Below are 22,731 nucleotides of genomic sequence, written 5' to 3' on the forward strand. Positions count from 1 at the left end.
TGCGTGAATGCTTACAGAGGCAGTGTGTGACGTTCCAATTAAATGTGATCACGGGTTACAGTTGCCACAACAAAATACTGATGTCATTTAACTGGATCTACAGTTGAGTTGAGTGAGTTCTGTTTTCACCTGTTATCGCTTTGCTGTGAACTTTGTTTCACATAGCAAATAAAGCGAACTGAGCAACGACTTTTTTCAGCAGCAGGATCATCAGATCAAATGTGTTTTTGTGATGGGTTTTGCCTTCTTTCATGTCTTCCATTCAAATGACTGAGAAACTTTGCTGAAATCTGGGCTTGTTTACCGTGCCTGCAAGACGAATTCTTGCTGGATTTGTGCGTTCACAAACAAACAAAAATCCACCTTGTACCGATCTGGCCTCAACCATTTGTTTCCGAACAAAAAACAGTTTGGGCCAATCATGTTGCAGTAATATAGTTTAAAGCGGGACATACTGCTATAACAAAAGCAAGAACCGACAAGTCCACAGCCAAACCAACATAAACATGGACAAGCAGGATAGCTGCTATCACATCTGTTTTATGAGAATCTACGAATTCATCTTTGAAAGAACACCACCAAGAAGTGGCTGGACTAACTTACCTTTTTGTGGTTTCTCATGACGCAGGCTATTTACATTTTAATTTGATACCGTCATTGCCTAAAACCAACCTTTGGTAGGCAGACACTATGTGTCATTTCGTCCAATCAGCTCAAAGAGTTCTACTGAAGGTCCCTCCTTTCCTCACCCAGATTCGATGGGAGCAGGCTCGGTTTGATAATGTGCAGAATGCAGAGTGCTACACCTTATCAATATGGCTGGCCAGGTTATAGGCTTGTTGTTGTAGGAATACACAACTGGGAACCAACTCGACAACTCCAGGAACATGCATGTGAGAACACATGTAAAAATTGCTAACTATGTTTGACCAATACATGTAATGAAGGTGAAACAAACGCTGATGAAAACTCGGGCGCCGTAAATGAAAGATCCCTCTAAGCCTGGAGATTATTTACATGTTCAAGGAAAACTGATTAACTTTACATTCGGTTGCTGATTACATGACAATCTGTGCCTGGCATGAAGAAGACCAGACAAGGCTTAGAGACCAAGAAGAGCACTGCGTCCTGAGCAAGCCTGTGGGTATGTTGAATGAAAAATGTGCTCAGAAAGAGGTTCCACCAGAGGTGGAGGAGAGAGGACACTGGGGGAGTAAGGTGGAGTTCCTCCTGGCCGTGGCTGGAAATGTTGTTGGCCTCGGCAACGTTTGGAGGTTCCCTTACCTCTGCTACAAAAACGGAGGAGGTAAGCGGAGATGAATTTTGCAACTGTCTGAGCTTTTCTGTTGTATGTAAGAATCAACAATCTTTTATTGTCAACGCGTGTTACCGTGGTGACATTTTTTCAAAACAGACTTAGGATTCACACAAACAAAATGTACAGGTGGAAACAACAGACATAGACATTTAAAAAAAATAGGTATTGAGTTAGTTAGTTGGCTGCACTGGTCAACCAAATTTACTGAGAAGCCCAAGTGTGAGAAACACTTGGGGTTTAGGCTCTGCTAGGACTTGTACTGAGTTCTGAAACTCAGTTGTTTTCCTTAAATGGATTATCATGCTTTGTTTTACCATTAAACAAACCTGATCAAAGTAATGTACAAATCTGTCAGGTCTGCAACCAGAGTTCAAACTTGTGATCTAAACTTTTAGAAATAAAAGATGAGATTGGAGAATGTGTGTTGCTCAACTAAATTAAATTGTTTTAACTTATATATTAGTAAGTATATTTAAAAGTATGTTTATGCAATGCTGGAAATTTGAGTATTGGTTTCCCATTGCGACTGCTAGAGTTAGGATTTTTATTTAAGTAAAAATTAGGTTGTGCAGGGAATTTCTAAGTGTTTCTAGGGGTTTAACTTAACTCTTGAGTTGACTTGAAACTTGAGTTCATGCCTTCAAATACTACTGGAAACTACATTTTATCACTGCCTTAAACCCATAACAGAACATTTAAACTGGAAGCAAAGAAAAAAATGCTTTCTGTGTTCTGATTTATTCAACCAAGGGGCCAAAGTAGGCGTTCTTGTACTCATGACCATTGATGATTGTCAAACAGTACAAAAATTCACTGAACTCAACTCAAGGTACACCGTGTTCAAGTTAAGTTTCCAGTTTAAGACCATCATTCTTCATGGAAACCTCTTTGTCCTACAAAATGTAAACTGTGCAAAAAAAAAATCTTGTATATTACTGTCGCCAGGGGTATAACTTTTCAGTACAATGAAAGAGAAATTCTGAGGCTCATTCATGGGCTTTGCTCCTTTGGATCAGATGTTAATGTTTCATTTAGGCAAGGCAAGGCAAGGTGAGGCAAATTTATTTGTTTAGCACAATTCAGTACAGAGACAATCCAAAGTGATTTACATGATTAAAATATATGAAAATAAAACAGAATAAAAGCAAGTAGGAATAAAGTGTAGAAACAAAAATAGAACATTAAAAACAGTTGGACTAAAAAGTTGAACTAGTGATGTTTCAGTAGAACTATTTTACTAGAGCAGTCGAAGGCAGTCCTAAACAAATGTGTTTTTTATCTTGATTTTAAGGAATTCAGGCTTTCCACACTTTTACAGTTTTCTGGAAGTTTATTCCAGATAAGTGGAACATAGGAACTAAATGCTGCTTCTCCGTGTTTGGTTCTGGTTCTAGGTATGCCGAGTAGGCTGGAGCCAGAAGACCTTAGTGGTCTGGAGGGTTGATGCACTGATAACAAGTCTGTGATGTAATTAGGTGCTAAGCCATTTAGGGATTTATAGACTAACAGAAGTATTTTAAAGTCTATTCTCTGAGATACAGGGAGCCAGTGTAAGGACTTTGTAACTGGGGTTATGTGCTCTACTTTCTTAGTCTTAGTAAGAATGCGGGCAGCAGCGTTCTGGATCAGCTGCAGCTGTCTGATCCACTTTTTAGGCAGGCCTGTGAAAACACCGTTGCAGTAATCAATTCAACTAAAAATAAACGCATGGATTAGTTTTTCTAGATCCTGCTGAGACATTAGGCCTTTAATCCTGGAAATGTTCTTCAGGTGATAGAGCGCCGACCTTGTAATTGTGTTTAGATGCTTTTGGAGGTCCAGGTCTGAGTCCATCACTACTCCCAGATTTCGGGCCTGATCAGTGGTTCCTAGCTGAAGCGACTGAAGCTGTGTGCTAACTTTTGATCTCTCCTCTATTGGTCCAAAAATGATTACTTCAGTTTTGTTTTTATTCAATTGAATAAAATTTTGGCACGTCCATGCATTGATTTCTTCTAGGCATTTTTTCAGTGCCTGAACTGGTTCATAGTCACCTGGTGACATAGTGATGTAGAGCTGTGTGTCGTCTGCATAGTTATGGTAGCTGATGTTGTTATTTTTTATTATCTGAGCAAGAGAGAGCATTTAGATATTGAAGAGGAGGGGACCCAGGATGGACCCTTGGGGAACCCCACAGGGTCCATCCATTTAGGACTCATCCTTGATTTCTTTTATCTGTTTTCTTAAATATTCGGCTCTAACACTTTTTGAAATGATTTTTAGTGACTTTTATGACAAAACGGTATAAAAAGTCATGCCTTTTGTTTCAAACACAAACCTGTTTATGTCAGGATTTTATTTAATAGACAAACACAAGGGAGGGCATAATTGAGAAATGGGAGAACAAAGATCTCTGGTTTTTACAAATACATAAAAGTAAAAAAAAGTGTGGCATAGATTTGTGTGAGTGTGTATATACACAACCATTATCATGCCTCTTCAAGTTCTCAGTCATCCGAGTCATTGCAACACTAAATGGGTTTAAATTGGAGGAAATTTGACTTTGGCTCAGTTTTTCTCAAGACGTTAGGTGTGAGCCATCATAATTGACAGACTCCTGAAGAGAGGTTGAAACATTTTCAGAGAAGCTGAACAAAAGTCTCCTTGCCTCCGATTCAAACCTGTTTGCTGTAACCAGCATCACTGAGACCAAGGAACACGGTTGACAGGTCAGGGATGAAGCTGTGGAGAATTTCAAAGCAGGGTTAAAAAATTAAAGCTGAACTTTTAGCTCATCAACCAGCATTAGATCAGAGAAGCACCCAAGAGATGCATAGTAACTCTGGAGTGGCTGCAGAGATTCACAGCTCAGGTGGAATATTGTGTTGACAGGACAATAGTTTGTCTACACAAACCTAGCCATTATGGACGAGTGGCAAGATTTGTAGATTTCCACAAACTATGTATAGGACACACACCAACAAGAATGTGCTCTAGTTAGATTAGTCCAAGCTTAGCTGTCTGAGCCAAAGTATTGTTGTGCCATCGAGCCATGATGAGAAATCAAAATGGGTTGTAAGCAAAGGACATGCCAGGGACTCGACTACGATCCGGAGCTGCCTGCTCCGGCCACGTTCCAACTAGCTCATAGCCGCATGCCCGCTGCTTTTCCTTGGAGTACTGCTTCCAACTGGATGTTCAAAGTGAACTGAAATGGCTGAGGCACTGACAGTTTTGGCAGAGAAATAAACAGGGAAAGCTAAATGGTTTATTTAGAAGGTTTACGTAATGCGTTTTCGTGCTGTTTTTTTTGTTTTGGTGATTTTTTTCACGGCTCTGGTGGCTCGCTGTTTTTGCACAGTAGGCTAACAGGAAAGGGGGGATAGAAGAGGGGGAGAGACATGCAGCAAAGGACCGCAGGTTGGAGTCAAACCCGGGTCGACCGCGTCGAGAACTAAGGCCTCTGTACATGGGTCGCACTACCCGTTGCGCCACCAGTGCGCCTTCATGGCATTTTTAAACACATGGAGCTAACCGACGTAGCTCCCGCTAGATTCTTCGGACCATGCGATTGTTAATGTAATTTGAGTGTGTTTTATGGCTATAACAAACGTTATCTCCACAAGGGTTTTATACATTGATGGGATATTGACAGACCCAGCTGCAGAAACAAATTACAGGGGGGGCATTCCATTTTTTAAAGGGGGCACACTTTTTCAAAAAACATTTTAAATGCTTTAGGCTGAACAGTGACTCTGTGACTACTCCTACAGTGCTGAGAAAAAAATCCTCAATAAATGATTTATAAACGATAAACTAAAAAAAAAAAAAAAAAGGAATAGTGAAGGCAGTGTTGCCAAATTAGGCAGGTTTCCGCCCAATTAGGCTTCTTTTGAACACATTGAGCTGGAACAAAAATAGCTTACGGGCAGGTTGTAGACATTTGGGAAGCTTTTCACAACATTTGTTGGGCTTTGAGAAAGAATTACTAACAAAATATATCAAAATAGTTGTCAATGTCTGGCAGAAAACTAAAACCATTTTAATAAAATGCCATCTCCTTGAACTCATTTTACTGGTAATTTATCTTTGAAATGAATCGAATCTGTCAAATCTGACATCATCAATGAATAATAGTTATAATGAATAATATTTCTAAATAATTATAATTAAAAAAAGAAAAGGATATTGGTTAATCAAGTGTCACTATGAAATTGTATTGGTCAATGTAAACGCCCCCAGAGGGGTTGAGTTCTACTGATCAACTTAAAACTATTTCATGGCTGTGTGAAAGAGAAATGTTTGATTGAGCTATTCTCTGTAAGAGAAATTAAGTTTATATTAAGGTAGATTTAGTAAACATGTTGGGAAGCTATTGATAAAAGTTGTTTTTTTTTCCGGTTGATATATCGTTATTGTTAAAGTGATCTTGTGTGTTTTTTAGTTGTCTGATTGTATATTTTGTGCAGAACCCGTATGAGCAAAGTTTTTTTCTTTGCTTCAGTGTAGTTGCACGCTAACGGCATGTTCTTAAGTGTTTAATCCACCTTATTTTCAATGGAAATACGAAGACAGCAAGTTGAGGTTTTTTTGGGGCGAGACTTCCGGTCACTTCCTGTCACTGTTTAGCTGGCTGAAAAGTGATTCATGCAGCCACTTCGTATGAAATTACTCGTCATTATGATTTTGAGGAAGACCGGGAGCGTTTGTACAGTTAGAGGCTATTATAATAACGGCTGTAAAAGAGAGGTTAATGTGGAGCAGGAGTGTTTTAATCATCGACCGTGTACAAGAGCTGTGGATACAAGGCGCCCTACTTCCTTTCACACTGATACTGTAAAATAAACTAGGAATAAAGTTACACCTAAAGCTAACTTACATTTTAACGTGACAAGCTTGCATCAAGAGTTTTGAGACCACACATCGCTGCATCACTGAAGGACCTCCGCACCAGAGCACTCCGGTCGTCTCGGTAGTGCCAGTTGATGTAGACAGTATCCATGCAGAGTGAACGTCGGACTTGCTTTTGCTTCAACGGATCTCAGCCTCCACGGATACCAGGTCATCAATGTTGCTATTTATTAACACCGAGCCAACCTTTTCACTGTGGAGGCTCGCCTCTGTAAAGTCGCACTGCAGAGCCATCCTCATCAAGTGACGACACAAAATGGTTAAAAATGTCCTCGTACGTTATATGCAATTTTTGGAAATGTTGCCGTGACAGTTCATCATTTCAGTCAAGCTAATGTTATTTGGCCGAGGGAGGCGCTGAAATGGAAGTGCCACACAAAAAAACGGAACTTGGTCCCAGTTACTTCCGCGTTCAAAAATAAGGTGGATAGTTCTATGCTTTTAACATGAGATAGTTTAAGATGTGGGCTTGTTTCATTATTTTAAATTGGGCAGGTTTTATGCTGGGTTTGGCATGGAAACTAACAGTGAGATACGCCAACCTGTAGTGCTGTGTCTGGACTCAAAAGACAAGCATAAGCTACATGCTGATAAACATGAGCACTGGTGTCAGGCTGAACACTGACTGAAGTAAAAATTCATACTAGCAGAGGTTCTGTAATTACAGCAGCTAGGGAGAACAAGGACCAGAACAAAGATAAGATAAGATAAGCTTTATTGATCTCACATTGGAGAAATTCACATGTCACATCGGCTCAGTAATCAGTAGTCATAGGAAAGAGGAGTCAAGTAGGACAAGGTGCATCAAATATATACACAGTATGTCCTCGTTATACCATGGATCAAATGGAGTAGGTAGAAAAAGCAAAATAAAAAAAAGAAAAAGGCAGAAGTTCCCTTCTGCCTGCAAGTAACCCAAGTTTCTTCACTTTGGCAGTTTTACTGCCTGGTTCTGCTCCTTGTACTCCTAACTGTCCTAGCTAACCCTCCTAGCGTAAATGTTTATTCCAGTGTTGACTTCAATGCTGACGTTTCAAACATAAATTAATAGCGTTGCTTCCAGCTCGCTCTGGTTTGCTTCGTTGTCACTTCTTGTAATTGTTTGGTAATAAGACCGAATATCCATCCTGCACTACTGACACCGATGGTGACCACAGCCGAGCCGCGGTGTCTCTGAAGGCTCTGAATGTCTGACACAGCGACCCGCCCCTCTCCAGCTGTAATTGGCTGGCATGTTGCCTTCAGTCGTTGATTTGATTGGTTGAATTGTATTAGGCCGCCATTGTAAATAAGAACTTGTTCTTAATGACTTGCCTGTAAAGATAAAGGTATAATAACAAAGAATTGTATGATTGACGAATCAAAGATAGTACTAATAGAACGTTGGCCATTCCGAGGTAAAAAAAAAACAAAAACAGCTTTCAGTCCAGGGCGGGCACGGCTTTTGTTTCTTTTGTGTGTACATAGTTCCTTAGCTTCTTTTTGTCATCATTTTGCTTAGTAGTTTTACTAGCCTAGTAGAGAGGATTTGTTGATTGAAATACAGTGTTATTTCAGATAAACAGCATTCTATAGTGATGTTCTCTGGATGTTCATTTTATTTCTGTTAATAAATTCTTGAACTTGAAGAGAAGTTGTCACTCCTTATTCTATATGTGTGCAGAGTTTGCTGTTAAAAGAAGACCAGTGCTCGGATCATCCCTTTCAACTATTGTCCTGACATCAGTTCTTGGGCTGATATTCGCCGGACAATACCTAACAGACAGAGAGTTATTTATTAAGCACTAAATAACTTAAAACAGTGTGTAATAGTACAACAGTATTTTTAGCAGAAATATTCTTCAGCAATTCGGGAAAATTGATTGGAGTTCATAGTGTTCACTCCCGCTCCGTCTCTGCCAGAATCCTTGTCAGCTCAGTTTTGTTACAGTCAGCCAATAGACTTTCCGTCACCTTTGTTTTTGTTCCAGTCTCAGCCTAGATCCAGCTCAGCTCTGTTCCCACTCCTGTTCTCTTCTCCTGGTGAGCTGTTCTGGTCTCAAGTCCACGGCTCAGATGTTCTGGTCTCAAGTCCACGGCTCAGACGTCCTGGTCTCAAGTCCTCGGCTCTGATGTTCTGGTCTCAAGTCCACGGCTCAGATGTTCTGGTCTCAAGTCCACGGCTCAGACGTCCTAGTCTCAAGGCCTCGGCTCTGATGTTCTGGTCTCAAGTCCACGGCTCAGATGTTCTGGTCTCAAGTCCATGCCTCAGACGTTCTGGTCTCAAGTCCTCGGCTCAGACGTTCTGGTCTCAAGTCCTCGGCTCAGATGTTCTGGTCTCAAGTCCTCGGCTCTGATGTTCTGGTCTCCAAGTCCTCAGCTCAGATGCTCCGTCCTGGTCGCTAGTCTTCGTCTCCAGAGTTCCTCACGGTCAGTCTCTTCACTCGCCTCCTGCCGGCCAGCTTCTGCACCCTACACCTCCGCCTGTTGAAAGACTCTGGGTTCATCATCATCCATCTTCCACACCCTGTTCAATAAACTCTCTTCTAAGAACTAGCTCTGTGTGTGCGTGCTGTGTCCGGGTTCATCCTAGAAAAATATCATGACATTCTCTAAAATGGTCTAGTCAAAACCCTTAGATTCAGCATGCACGTTTTTTAAATAATTCATGTTATGCACTACCTTATGATGGTCTGTCACATAAAATCCCAATAAAAATCAATTAAGGTTTTGTTTTCCAGAGTTTAAAAAGGGGAGAAAATTCTAGGGAGATATAAAGTGTTTGCAAAGTAAAAAAAAAGGTAGTTTAATTCAGCGAAGGGAATGGCTTGAGTATGAGGCTAAAATCTAAACCCAATGTCCCATACTTGTTACACCAATCCTGTAAACCGGGTAGCTAATCATTTTGTAAAATCAGGTGCATTCTTGGTGCCGTATCTGGTTTTTGTGATGACCTGTGGCGTACCCTTGTTCCTGCTGGAAACTACCATGGGACAGTACACCCAGGAAGGGGCCATCACCTGCTGGAGGAAGCTGTGCCCACTAGCAGAAGGTAAGACCTGCCCGACTGGATTCTTTTGTGACAGAGAAAATAAAACATCATAATCAAAGCTCCTGACTATAATATGAATGTATCTCCTGCAAATAAAATAGTTCAGAATGACAAAAGCAAATTTTTAAATGTTATGACAAATGCTATCTGAGCCCATTTGGTGTACTTGCCTGTACAAATGAACTGTTAACTAGATTAATGCCACCTAGGAGTTTCCTTTGAGGGCTAAAATCTTAACCTGAATTGATTTCATTTTAAACTTTCAGTTTGTCTCCAAATGAAAAAGGATTAATCATGGTTGTCGTTGTTTAATGTTCTGTAGGTATAGGCTTTGGAGGGCAGCTCATCCTCCTCTACAGCTGCATGACTTACATCATTATCCTGTCCTGGGCTTTGCTCTACCTCATCTTCTCCTTCGGTTCCCAGCTCCCATGGGCCAGCTGTGACAACTACTGGAACACGGGTAACATGCGAATGTTGTGTTAAAATGTTTCCTGGCTGCAGAGGCACATTCATCACAAAACCACAAAGTGACCGCACTTTGTCAACATCTTTTTAGAGAACTGTGTGGAGTTTTCAACAACCAACAGCACCTTCAAGTGGACCAACGGGACAAATTCGACCTCAGCCGCCACTGAATTCTGGGAGTATGTCTGTAAAGATAAGGGAGCTATTCATCCATTTATCTGAGACAAATTTAAGAGTTTTATTTATTATTTTACTTTCAGACGCCGTGTCCTGGCTATCTCAGGTGGGATTGAGGAGATGGGCAGCATCAGGTGGGAGGTGATGTTGTGCTTGATTGCAATGTGGATCATCTGCTACTTCTGCATCTGGAAAGGAGTCAAGTCTACAGGAAAGGTCCGCTGTAAACTGTCAAATGTACACATACATTGTTCTCTGCAATTATTTGCATTCCTAGCAGAAATGTGTAAAAAAAAATAAAAATAAAAATTTACTGTAATACCTGGAAAGTCTCACCGCTGCTTGTCTCTGACAACAGCTCTTTTGAATCCACTGTTTGTCAACTTCCTGGACCTATTTCTACAACTACTGCAACTGTCTACCGGCCCCCAAAACCAAATAGCAATTCTTTTAATGACTTTACTGAGTTTCTCTGACACCTATCCAATTTCTCATCAAACACAATATTGCTGGAGGATTTTAACATACAAATCCATAATACCGTGTATATAGCTCTAAATTATGTATATATATTTTATTTTTTTTTATTTTGTCTGCACCATCAAAACCAAGTCAAATTCCTTGTAAGTGCAAACCTACTTGGCAATAAACTTGATTCTGATTCTGATAATATAAACCACCCTCTTATCAGAGACTTTACATCTTGCCTTGAGAGCTCTGCATTTAAGCAGCACACTCACATTCCCACACATTCCAAAGGACACATTTTGGACTTAAGTTGCTGCTCTAGTGTCGCCCCCATTGACTGTGCAGCAGCTGATCTCCCCACTTTCTCCTTTCATTCAGCGTCAATCTCACTCTCTCCAGCACCAAGTCTCCTTGCCTTATCTCATTTCACAATATTATGAACATAAACATGGATTTCCTCTCCTCCAGTGTTGATTACTTCATGGACATTGAAGACTTATCCACCCCTGAAGAGCTGGTATTACATTATAACACAGGACGTCATGATATCCTCAACTTCCTCGCTACACTAAAAAACAGATCTGTCTCTTTCACCCTCTCTGCTCCCTGGTTCACTCCCAAACTTCAGCTTATGAAAGCCAAAGGCTGGCAGCTTGAAAGGCTTTAGCCCGTATAAAACTGGAGTCACTATCCACAAAGAGAAGCTATTTTCTGCATTACCAGGACTGCATTGCTAAATCCAAATCTACCTTTTACTCCAGCATAATCTGTTCTAATTTAAGTAACACCAAGTCATTATTTTCACTGTTCAACATTATAAATCGATCTCCAATTTCTATACCACCCCATTTGTATTCAACTGCCATTTGTAATTCTCTTATGTCTTTCTTCAACAACAAAATCCAGACAATACATCAGGATCTTGGTTCAAACTCCTCCAGTGTCAGTTCTGACCTTCTCTCGCCCATTTTCCTCCTTCAAGCTCCCCACCCTCTCAGAGATCTCTGACACCAACTACCTTCTGGAGGGGGTGGGAACTGTGCCGGGCACGCCCCTTTTTGGCTCTCCCAGTTTTAAATGCACTTGAGAACAACATGCAATGCTCTGGGGGTCCCTTTGGGCAACTGGGGTTTTGGTTCTCCTGGCGTCTGCCTCAGCGCTCTGGGAGGCTGGTTTTGTTGGCTCCTTTTACCACTATTGAGCATTTTCTGTAACGTTTCTGGCACTGGAGCTGATCTAATTACCACTCAGCACACCTGTTCAGTTTCCACCCTGCCTGCAATTAACTTCCAGTGTTTTCACCTGTTCTCACCTCCATTTAAACTCCGTTCTGATCAGTCTCCAGTGCCAGAACGTCACCTCTGATCTCTGCCCGTATGTTCATGGTAAGATCACTCAACCTCAGTAATTCTGTTACTTTACCTGTCTGTTGCCCGACCTGATCTGTCCTGTTTTTTGAGTCTGCCCCAGCTTTTTGTTTTTCCCTGGATGTCTGTCCTGTACCTCTGTGGATCGTTTTTTGCCTGCCCAGATAACCCATCATCTCTTTAATAAATCCATCAAGCATCAGCTCTGTGTCTGGCTTACATTGGATTCAACCTCAGCAAATCATCACATTTTCCTTATGGATAAACCTTATATATACAAGTTCACTCTCACAAACACCTACAAGTGCTTGGATTCAGGTACTTACAGATTCACTTCTATACAGAAAACCCCTACTATTATCTTCAGGTGTCACTTTATACATTTTGTATTAAATAATACTGTATGTTCTTCAGTGATGGTATCAAGGCGTTGGTGTTTGTACCTGTAATATATCAGTTGGTTTTGCTGTTCTTTTTATTTTTATTTTTGCAGATAAAGAAGCAGACTCAGAGGATATTATATTGCTATCTCCCTTTTCTCTCCTCTTTCTCTTTCACCTTTTCTCCCTTTTGGCATGTTGTCTAATGTTTTCCTTTCCTTAATGACATTCAATTAGTATTGTCACTTTGCCAGACAGGACACACACAAATAAAAGAGATCTCTGATCTCATCCACAAGTCCAAGCCCACGACATTTCAGCTGGACCCTTCCCAACAGTTCTGGTTGAATCCTGCCGCCCTTCTCAGGCTCCCTTCATCTTTGCCATTATCCGCTCCTCTCTCAATACTGATACTATTCCTACATCATCAAAACCGCAGCAATAACCCCATTCCTGGAAAAAAAATCTGGTACTGATCCAACCAACTTCAACAACTTCCGTCCCATTTTTAATCTGCTCTTCATTTCCAAAATCCTTGTGAAAATAGCTGTTAATCAGCTTCACTCCCACTTATCACTGAGCAATCTGTATGAATAGTTCCAGTCTGGTTTCCATCCACTCCACAATACAGAAACTTTGTGCCAGCTGATTCTGGTCTACTCACTATCCTCATCCTCCTTGACCTGAGCGCTGCCTTTGACACCATTAGCCACCCCATCCTCCTCAATAGATTGTTTTCCATCGGCATCGCCCACACTGCAATGACTGGTTCAGATCCTTCCTCTCTTGCTGAACTCAGATTATTCAACTCAAATCCTTCTCACTCCAGCCTTCTCCCATCACTTCAGGTGTGCCCCAGTGCTCTGTCCTGGGACCCCTCCTTTTCATCATTTACCTCTTCCTCTTGGCAATATCTTCTGTATCTTCTGTAGGTTTTCCTCATTGGTTCTAAATCAACACTATCCAAAACGAACAGTTTCTCGATAACCATTGACAACTCTATTCTCTTCCCCTCCCCACAGGTTAAGAGTCTGGGTGTCATCCTCGACAGTAGTCTACCTTTTCAATCCCATCTCAATAACAATACATCAGTGACGTGCAGTCAGGGGAGGCAAGTGAGGCCTCCCCTGAATTTATATAATGATAACATAATATAAATTGTGATTCACTCAGTCATTTGTAATAAAAGTTATTTTCTATCTAATTTCCTCATTTTTTTATCATATTCTATTTAAAATTGCAGACTTTTCACAATTTTTCATGTAAATCCTTGGTGGTGCTTGCTAGCGAAGCCAGTGAGGCCGCAGCGATCTTGGCCTCTCCTGGGATTGCACAATCCCATGTTAACTGCATGGCTTCCATTCTGTGAACGCATCTTCTTGTCTCTAGATAATACATTCAATTGTTCAAACAGTTATGAACTGATTTTCCACAATTTAATATATGTGGATTACGAATTGTGTTTTGGTCATCAAACTATGTACAGGTAACATGTTTTCGTGCTGCTGCGCGATCATAATCGGCAAAGCACTGGTTGTAGGTGAGGCCGGCAGTTCCTTGGCCTCTAGGCAGGGGGCGCTCAAGGAGCACCGCTCGTGTTCAGAAAACTGTAGAGTGACAGCAAGTTATGGATGTTTTATTAGCAGTTATGCTAAAGTAAAGCACTAAAAAGATTCTAAACATACAGCCGGAACAGGACTGATCAAGGAAGGCTTTCCTCCCTGACAGTGAGCTCCAATGACACTGAGAGAGTTTTAAAACTGAAGAAGATAAAGAGAACTTCTACCAGAAAATGGCTGATATTTTTGTTCATAAAGAGGGCCGCATGGACTTAAATTATAAGAAGAGGTAAGACAGCGATAATTATTCATGTTTTGTTTTTGTAATCAAATGTGTGCAATGTGTGTTATATTTTTAGAATGTGTTACAAATGCAGAAATCCATCATAACTCGTAAACTGTTACCAATCAAAGGACAAATAATTTAGTTTTATTTTTTTGTCATCAAAGAATCAATATTTTTCCATGTATCTTGTTGATTTGATTTGGCTCAACCAGTCTCCTTCAGCACTTTGCAATGAGTCTACTCTGTAGAGTGTATATATTTGTAAATCTGACTCTGATGACGTCAGTGCCTCACCAGCTATGAACCCTACCGCACGTCACTGCAATACATCAACTGCCTCAACCCAAGGCCATCACGGTCCCCAGAGCAAAATCCTAAAAAAACTTTTAGGTGAACTGAAGAGAAGCGTGCGTGACAGACAACCTAGCATTTTCCAAGATTTTCTGTGTGAGATTATTCAACTGATTGCCAGGGATAGTAACAAATGTAGAGTGTGCTGTTCAACAAATGATTTCAAATTGTAAACTCGTGTTTTCACTCTTGCCAGGTGGTGTACTTCACTGCCACCTTTCCGTACGTCATGTTGGTAATCCTTTTGATTCGAGGACTATCACTTCCCGGTGCTCTTGACGGAGTCGTGTTTTATCTCCTGCCTGATCCTTCACGACTAGCTGACCCTCAGGTAGGATCTCAGTGATGAAAGAGTGGGGACTGAAAGACCTTTCAATAACTGAGATAAATGAGGCAGCTGATGCCGTCTTTGGGACAGGTGTGGATGGAGGCCGGGGGGCAAATCTTCTTCTCCTACAATGTTGGCGTGGGCTCTCTGATTGTCCTGGGCAGCTACAACAAACAAGACAACAACTGCTACAGGTGAAACAATTTGTGTTTGTCAGACATTTCTTGTATTTTACAAAAGCATGTCAGACATGCATTAAACACAGTGTATCTGCTGCATTGCTCTGTTTTTTAGGGACTGCCTGTGGCTGTGTTTCCTGAACAGTGGTACCAGTGTTGTGGCTGGGTTCGCAGTGTTCTCTGTGCTGGGATTCATGGCTCATGAGCAAGGCATCCCCATTGCAGAGGTGGCAGAGTCAGGTGTATATAAACATATTTTCAGGAAGTTTGCACTATGCGGTTCTGTGGGGATGCTTTTCTTTAGCAGGGACAGGAACACTGGGCAGAGACGAATGGAAGATGGACAGAGCTACATTGAGGGCAATCTTCGACAAAAACTTGTTAATTCCTGCAGAAGACCTGAAAGTTAGGATCACTTTCCACCAGGACAAAAGGCCTTGCAGCCAGAAGAAAATTCTGTCTCTAAAGTTTCAAAGCTGGTAGAAACAAATCCAAAGATTTGCAGCTGTAGTTGCGACAAAAATGTGGTTCTGCATAGTATTGCTCTAGGGGAGGCTGAATACTGACAGCATATGTGCCAGACTGTTTAGAATGTTATTAACTAAAAAGAAAAAGCTTTTTTCCAACTCAAAATAATTTAGCACCTGGAGTTAATCGATGACATCCAACCCGTATTACTTATGGTTCTAAAGGGACAATATGTGAAAATGTTCAAGGATATTAAATATTCTTGCAACACTCTGTCTTCCCATATAGTTACCCAAATTTATTTAGTCAGCAGAAAATAAAGGTTCAAGGCAAAAGTGTCAGACAATGAATCTGAATAAAGATTTGTTCTAAAACGATAAATACATACAAGTTATTCATTTCTAGTTAACATAATTTAGCAGAGCTCAAACCAGCTGAGGAGTACTCCAGGATCGAAAAATACTAATTAGGCACCTGCCATAGCTAATGCATTGGAGGCAGTGCTTTGCGAAGCAAAGCACTGCCTCCAATACATTTGCATGGAGGCACCTATTACTATGCACCTCTAAACGTTTTCGGAAATGAATGCGGCCCAAACCATAGTGTGCACCCCAACAATATAGGTATCAAAATGTCCAGCTTGGTCGGGAATGGTGTGCTATTACTTTTATTGGGGTTTCGAGTTACCATGGCAACGCAATTACCGAAAAACCCCTTCCATGGGAAATGAATGGCGTCAGGTACAGCGAAAGCCTTAAAAAAGCCTCGAAATGACCATTTTCAATGCTGTACTGTATCGTCATGCTTTCAACTACGAACACCGTTTTACTTCCAGTTTGTAGATAGATATTTGAACTACTCAGAAGTGAAAACAGGATGTGGATATCTTTTATGGTTTTCTTACAGTTACTCCTCAAAGCTCATGTCCAAAAAATCAGCCGAATCATCGTTTATAATGAAATGGAATTCTCCAACCAGCAGAGTGGCCCACTCTGGCGTTTTCAAAGATTTCAAAACTCCAAACAACTTTAGCTTACTCGCTCAATTTTCACTCTACGTAGACAAATTATACATCAAAACGTAGGTATTTTTGTCTGGATTCAGGAAATGTAACCCTATTGGTGTAGGATTTATAGATTTTTCGCATATCACCTCAGACCACCACAAACTCAAAATCCTCCTCATTCATTTCCTACGGAGCGGTTTTGAAAAATGACACCTGAAAATCCACAGCAACACATCTTTTCGCATTGTCGCTACTCCTAAACCGTTTGATGTACAGGCATTAGACTTTCACACATGAATGTCCCGACCCTTCTGGCACTCACAAAAAAGGAATTTTGTGGATAACTGTTATGGTCTTGCCGCAGGAACAATTTGTTCGGGAGTAGTGAATGTGCAAAATCCTGAAAATGCTTTGGACCTGCATACTTCCACATTATCCACTTTTTTACATTGTCGCTGTGCCTACACCGATTTTTGTACAAACATAAAAATAAGCACCATAGTCCTCAAAAGCCTGCTGATACTCATGGTGAAAGAATTATTTTGATATCTCTTATACTTTCCAGCTACAGCGAATTGTTCTGGAACCTTTTTAGATGATTTTTGCATTTTCATTAAAAATCCCCTTTATATCATAATTTTTTGCGCCTTTATTAAAATATTTCCAGCAAAAGCCGATAGTTTGTCTTGTTCCCCTATCCGTTACAAAATAAACACAGAAAAAATGACGTCTCCACCATTTACGGTTCATGAAATATCGAGTGTTGTTTGAGGCAAAGTATTCCATTCTATTCCAATTAGACAGACTCTGACCCAAAGTGTCTGCATGCGTGCAGCAGAGGCATGAGTGAGTTTCCATGACAACGGAGCTGGGCTGGCCAGAGGTTACTACAGGTCAGGGACAGGCTCCATTGACATTGCATGGCAAATTTCGACACCCATTGCATGGGCTGCAATAAATGTAGGAATCTGAAATTCACACAGCCTTTTTGGATTTCACAAGCTTTCCTATTGGGCCTTGGACTCCAACAGGACCTGGCAGGAGGACCAGAGACGACCCAACAGGCCAATACAGTTGGCATATTGGTCAAATGTTGAGTTCTGGGCCCAGATTTGGTGAGGCTGTGTTATAAAGAAGGCCGATCTGACCCATGAACTTTGGTGACATTAAGTATTTGCACCCTTTTTGAGGCACTTCCCAGTACAGGATTTAGACCAAACTAACAGAGTACCATCACCCGATGATACTGATCACAAACATGTTAGCGGCTAACGGTTAGCATGTTGCTAACTGGAAGTAGCTCTAGGAAGGTTGTACAAACTTCTGCTTGACAGAGTCTGTACTTCCTTTAGAGAGAAAGCTCCACAACAAATCTGGGCCATGTCGGATAAAGCATGTCTATTTTATGAGGTGTCAAACGTTCATTTCTGACCCCTTTTTGCCTCTGCTACATGCTGCAGACATGCTCCAAAGACACAAAATCACACACTACACTCACTCCCCCACATGATAAAGATAATGATGAGTAACACAGGGCTGCAGCTGTCAGTGAGTCTCCATGACAACGCTGCTAGCAAGAGGATCCTAGGAGGTCAGGGACATGCTCCATTCACTTAACAGGGGCTGTGAAGATCGTAGGAACCTGAAATTCGCGGTGTTAATGCCTGTCAGTATTTTTGACAGTATGGTACACACCACGAGGCAGGTGCCTTCTTAAATTTCTTCAGATATTTTCTAGTTCTAATAATAAGCTTGCATGCCAATTTGATCTTGAACATAAAGCAGTTACACACAGACCTATTGGTTTTAGAAAGGAAAGCAATTGCCTATAACGGTGAGGTTCTGTTGGGAAGGGAAACATAAAAAACTTCTGTTTCCAAAAGTCCTCCCACTTCTTAGTTGTTAGATAATTCAATTCCCCAGTGTTATTGGTTGGCTTTCACCTGGTAGGGCAGTTGATTGATTAATAAAGGCTTATTAGTGGAAGGAGATCATTAAAGCATCACAGTGGCATGGTTTTCCAGGTCCAGGCTTGGCGTTCATCGCATACCCTCAGGCAGTAGCCATGATGCCTCTGCCGCAGCTCTGGTCCATCTGCTTCTTTGTCATGCTCATCCTCTTGGGTCTGGACACACAAGTAAGCTGCTCAGGCAAATGAAATAACTGCCTTAAGAAGATCGGGTGTATACATCAAAAAATGTATACAAATGTGTTATTTTCTGTTGTGCACAGTTTGTCATCGTGGAAGTGTTGATGACGTCCATTATAGACATATTTCCCAGAGTTATGCGACGGGCAGGACGTCGGGAGAGCTTCCTCCTCCTGTTCTGTCTAATTTGCTTCTTCTCTCAACTCATCATGGTCACTGAAGTCTGTATTTAATTTAATTGCATAACTGAATCATTCTTCAGCAAATATATGTTGTTTATTGTAACATGTACAAGTTTAAATAGATGAATACTCTTCCATAAATGTAAACCAAGAAAATTACTTTCCCTGCTGTCTGTCCAAGGGAGGGATGTTTGTCTTCCAGCTGTTTGACTACTATGCAAGTAATGGAGCCTGCATCCTCTTCCTCAGTGTTTTTGAAACCCTCTCAATGGGATGGGTGTTTGGTACGTACACTGATGTTGATTTATATAACCATATTATGTGTAGCGCACAACTTCCTGGTTATTTGATAAAAAACAGCTACCTACATGATAACTACAACTCCTGCTAAAGATGTCCAATCAACCTTAAAACAAATACATCCTTTATTGCAATAAAATCACGCTAAAAAGCTAAAAGGTTAATTCTTTGATTTGAACACATTTATTCATGGGAAAAAGTTGTTTGCTTTTGATTGCTGCTACAGTTATTTATGCCCCTAACAGTTCTTTGCAAACTGATCAGAGTGTCTGTCAGTTTTGACTTAAAAATAGTAAGAAATGAAATTTCATCACTAGGTTCACTGTCTGTGGACCAAAACATGGTATATTGCGAGCCACGCCTCAGATTTACCTCCAAAATCAAGGCACTACACCATTTTTCAATTTTATATTTTTGTCAAAAAAAAAAAAAGAATGCCTTGAATGTACATGTGGATCACGGTGGGCAGCTCACAAGCTTGCCGATCTACACTGAACAACGCTAACTGTGTTAGCTTAGCTACCGGCTACTTGCCTCTCATAACACTCCTGACCCATTACTGGTCAAGCTCCAACAATTAACCTACATGCCACAATTGTAGCATAATACAGAATCAGATCAACATAGCAACACAAGTCTATCAAGACTGTAAGACCAACAAAGAAAAACATTTGACTTCATGCTGTTATTCACCTGTCTGGAGAAAAGCTACCTCCAAGTCAAACTGGAGCTGCTTCTGCTCTTGAAATGCTCTCCACCTTGGAAATGTGAAACCAATTTTAATCCTTTAATCTCTTTTCTTATCTGACAACATTAAAACTGTAATTTTTGAGGTAACACTGAGAGGCGTTGATCAGTGGCAAGCTATGGTGCTGTCCCAGGCTCGATGGGTGATTCCTTAGCGGAGAGTGAAAAGGCCAGATGGTATGTAAGGACACTATCAGAAAGAGAGGAACCTCAGGTTGACTGGAGATCCAGAAAGGCTCAAGGGATTCTTAACTGTCAGCAGACTGGAGTACTGATGAGCGTGGAGAAACCAGACAGGGTGAGCGGTATTAAGACTGGATCTTAAGAGGAGTAAGACAAGGGACATAGATGACAGGAACCAGGAACAACGGGGAAAGGGATCAGGTCAGGTACCGCTCAGGAGAGCTAATACTCTGACGCCTTCCTTCCATCTACGGCCACCCTAATGCTAAGAACATCATACCACAGCTGCCCTGAATCACATACCAGTCAAGGAGAAGAGACAGAGGGGAACAATAGGATTATAATTGGGTCCATGTGAGCTTAAGGATACAATCAGGCTGAAGGAAGTTAGGGATAATGAACTAGCAGGCGCAGGGAATTAACAGGACCTAACAGGGGATACAGAAAGGCCTGACTTGGAAGAAACCTCATTAATAAGGAACAGCTAACAGCTAAAAGACTAATAACAGAGGTAAACGAAAACAGGAGGTGAATCTAATCATAAGAATGTCTCAAACATAATGCTGAACAGAAACTGGACTAAAGGAAGGCATGCATAAAAAATGGATCTGACAGAACAACTAAAATTTTAAGAATCAGAAACCAGATCTAACAAACATCAGAATATAAAAAAACCTAAACAACTAACCAAGAACCTAGGGATGGAAAATACAAAACAGTAACATAAACACAGATTGCAGGATCCCCATGGAGCCACCACAAGTAATCACACCCCTGGGGATCCTAAAACATTTTCAGTGTGAGATTATGCTATAGATAGATAGATAGATAGATAGATAGATAGATAGATAGATAGATAGATAGATAGATAGATAGATAGATAGATAGATAGATGGATAGATAGATAATTCTTTTGTCTAACATTTGTGTGGGGTGTCAATACATTTTATTGGGGCTTTACTCTTAATAGACAAAAAAAATAATCATAATTATTTGTAATTTGTTAAATGCAGGTTACAATGTCATTCACAAACATGTAAGATGCAATCATACATTTATGTAACTATTTAGGGGCAGATCGGTTGTATGGCATCATAAAGGATATGACTGGAGTGCAAGCCAATCCATTCTTCAGAATCTGCTGGCTTTACCTCACACCACTGGTCTCACTGGTAAGCCACTGGATCACGTAGAAACAGATTAAATTAATAACATCCTAAAGTTCAGGCCAGTGTCGAACTAAACCAACTCCATTTGTCTTCTCAGGGAACTTTCATATGTTCATTAGTCAAGTACCAGCCTCTAACCTTTAATCGCTGGTACACATACCCATTCTGGGCTTACGTCTTGGGCTGGCTGCTGGCCCTCTCCTCCATCCTGCTTGTACCAGGATGGGCCCTTTATAAGTTGGCTACTGGGAGTGGCACACCCAGGCAGGTGAGGCAGTTGTCTATGTTTTTATGAGAATTACAAATTAAGCTACATGTTTTTGTAATATAAAGAAAACATGATATACATGGATTCTATATCCAAAAGATGAAAAACAAGGATCAAATTCGTAGACTTGAAATTTCATGATGATTGGGTAAAAGTTTATGAAATGAAAATGAATGCATATGTGGATCAGTATCCTCAAAAATATAATAAAAATGTTTAACTGAAGCTTAGGATTTAAGAGCAAGCCAAAGAAGGTTTAGTCATATAACATGGTCTTAAGACTCTCCTCAATGAGCTGAACAGTGATTAGGTTAGCAGAAAAGTGTCAAATCAAATGTTGCTGAATATCATCTACTGTACATGATTACAGTCTTGAAGTCCTGAAGCTTAACTCTTCACAACTGAAAAACCTCCTGTGGAAAAACCCTACAGAAATGATACAGCGACCACACAATCTAATATCAGTAGCGTGTTTGTTTCTGTGAAATTCCTGATGGATATTATTCTTTAACGCTTTGCAGCGCCTCCAGTACTTGTGCCAGCCTGCTGTTGACGACTCACCAACCCAAACGAGAGGAACCGAGCTGCAAATCATGGGTGCTGAAGTGCTGCAGCCTTTCATGTACAACTGACAGTAGATGCAGAAACTAATGTAGCTGGAGCTCACTGTTTAGCATTCAGCACTAAACTTAACTTCATAATCAGGTTATGAGAAAAAAGGCCATCAAGGTCCTAGCATTATGTCAGTGTCTGCACCTGTTGAGTGCAACAGCCACATCTGAAATGTGCTTCACAGTGTTACCTTAAAGATTAAGCCGTGTTTTAAAACCCCTTTCTAAACTTTGTTAAAAGTAATTCAGAGTTAGGTTTTATGCATTTGTCAGGTCGAGCCTTTGTGAGATCTCATTCCTTTTCCCATAAACAGTCCTTTCAGATAACAGCCATCTCATGTAGTTTATTTATGTTAAAGGTGCATAGGCACGTTATATGTCTATTCAAAAAGACCAAAAAACAGTTAATCATGATAAAATAAGGCTATATACACAACGCATCTGTCCTACTAGTGTTTTGGTAGTCCTTTTTTAGCCTAAATACCATTTCAGCACCGATCGATTAGCAGACATAGACAGACATTGCGCCCTCTGTTGTCAGCATCACTACCAGAAAGCCAGATGGTGGCCATTGACACAGCCAAATTTTGATATGTTCTAATCTATCCTTCTCTTCATCCTTTTCTTTATGATGTCGTACGTTACGGGCTGAACGGCTTTTTAAACCTTTCAATGCATAAATCCTCTATTCTTTGCCAAAAGCAAATATAAATGTACTCAGGAAATATAGAAACACCCAATCATATAACATGTCCCCCCATTTCTGTAAAAATCACAGGGAGGCCTTTCTCATGGATGAGTAGTAGTATCACAAGAACTCAGAGTACAGCAAAATATAGTAGGTCA

The 22,731-nt window shown here is 40.7% G+C and overlaps 1 protein-coding gene across 1 annotated transcript; it reads left to right on the top strand.

Moving 5' to 3' along the window:
* The first annotated feature begins 1,089 nt into the window (after positions 1–1,089).
* LOC105940336 (sodium- and chloride-dependent GABA transporter 2) lies at positions 1,090–21,960 on the top strand. Its single transcript, XM_021308745.2, has 14 exons — positions 1,090–1,306; positions 9,105–9,239; positions 9,562–9,702; positions 9,799–9,886; positions 9,968–10,100; positions 14,492–14,626; positions 14,714–14,817; positions 14,918–15,042; positions 18,301–18,413; positions 18,509–18,646; positions 18,789–18,891; positions 20,909–21,009; positions 21,104–21,274; positions 21,796–21,960. The coding sequence occupies exons 1-14, from the start codon at positions 1,147–1,149 to the stop codon at positions 21,904–21,906; spliced, it is 1,758 nt and encodes a 585-aa protein (XP_021164420.2). The 5' UTR covers positions 1,090–1,146; the 3' UTR covers positions 21,907–21,960.
* The last annotated feature ends 771 nt before the right edge of the window (positions 21,961–22,731 follow it).

The sequence above is a fragment of the Fundulus heteroclitus genome, chromosome 18 (genome assembly GCF_011125445.2).
Source record: "Fundulus heteroclitus isolate FHET01 chromosome 18, MU-UCD_Fhet_4.1, whole genome shotgun sequence".
Lineage (NCBI taxonomy): Eukaryota > Metazoa > Chordata > Actinopteri > Cyprinodontiformes > Fundulidae > Fundulus > Fundulus heteroclitus.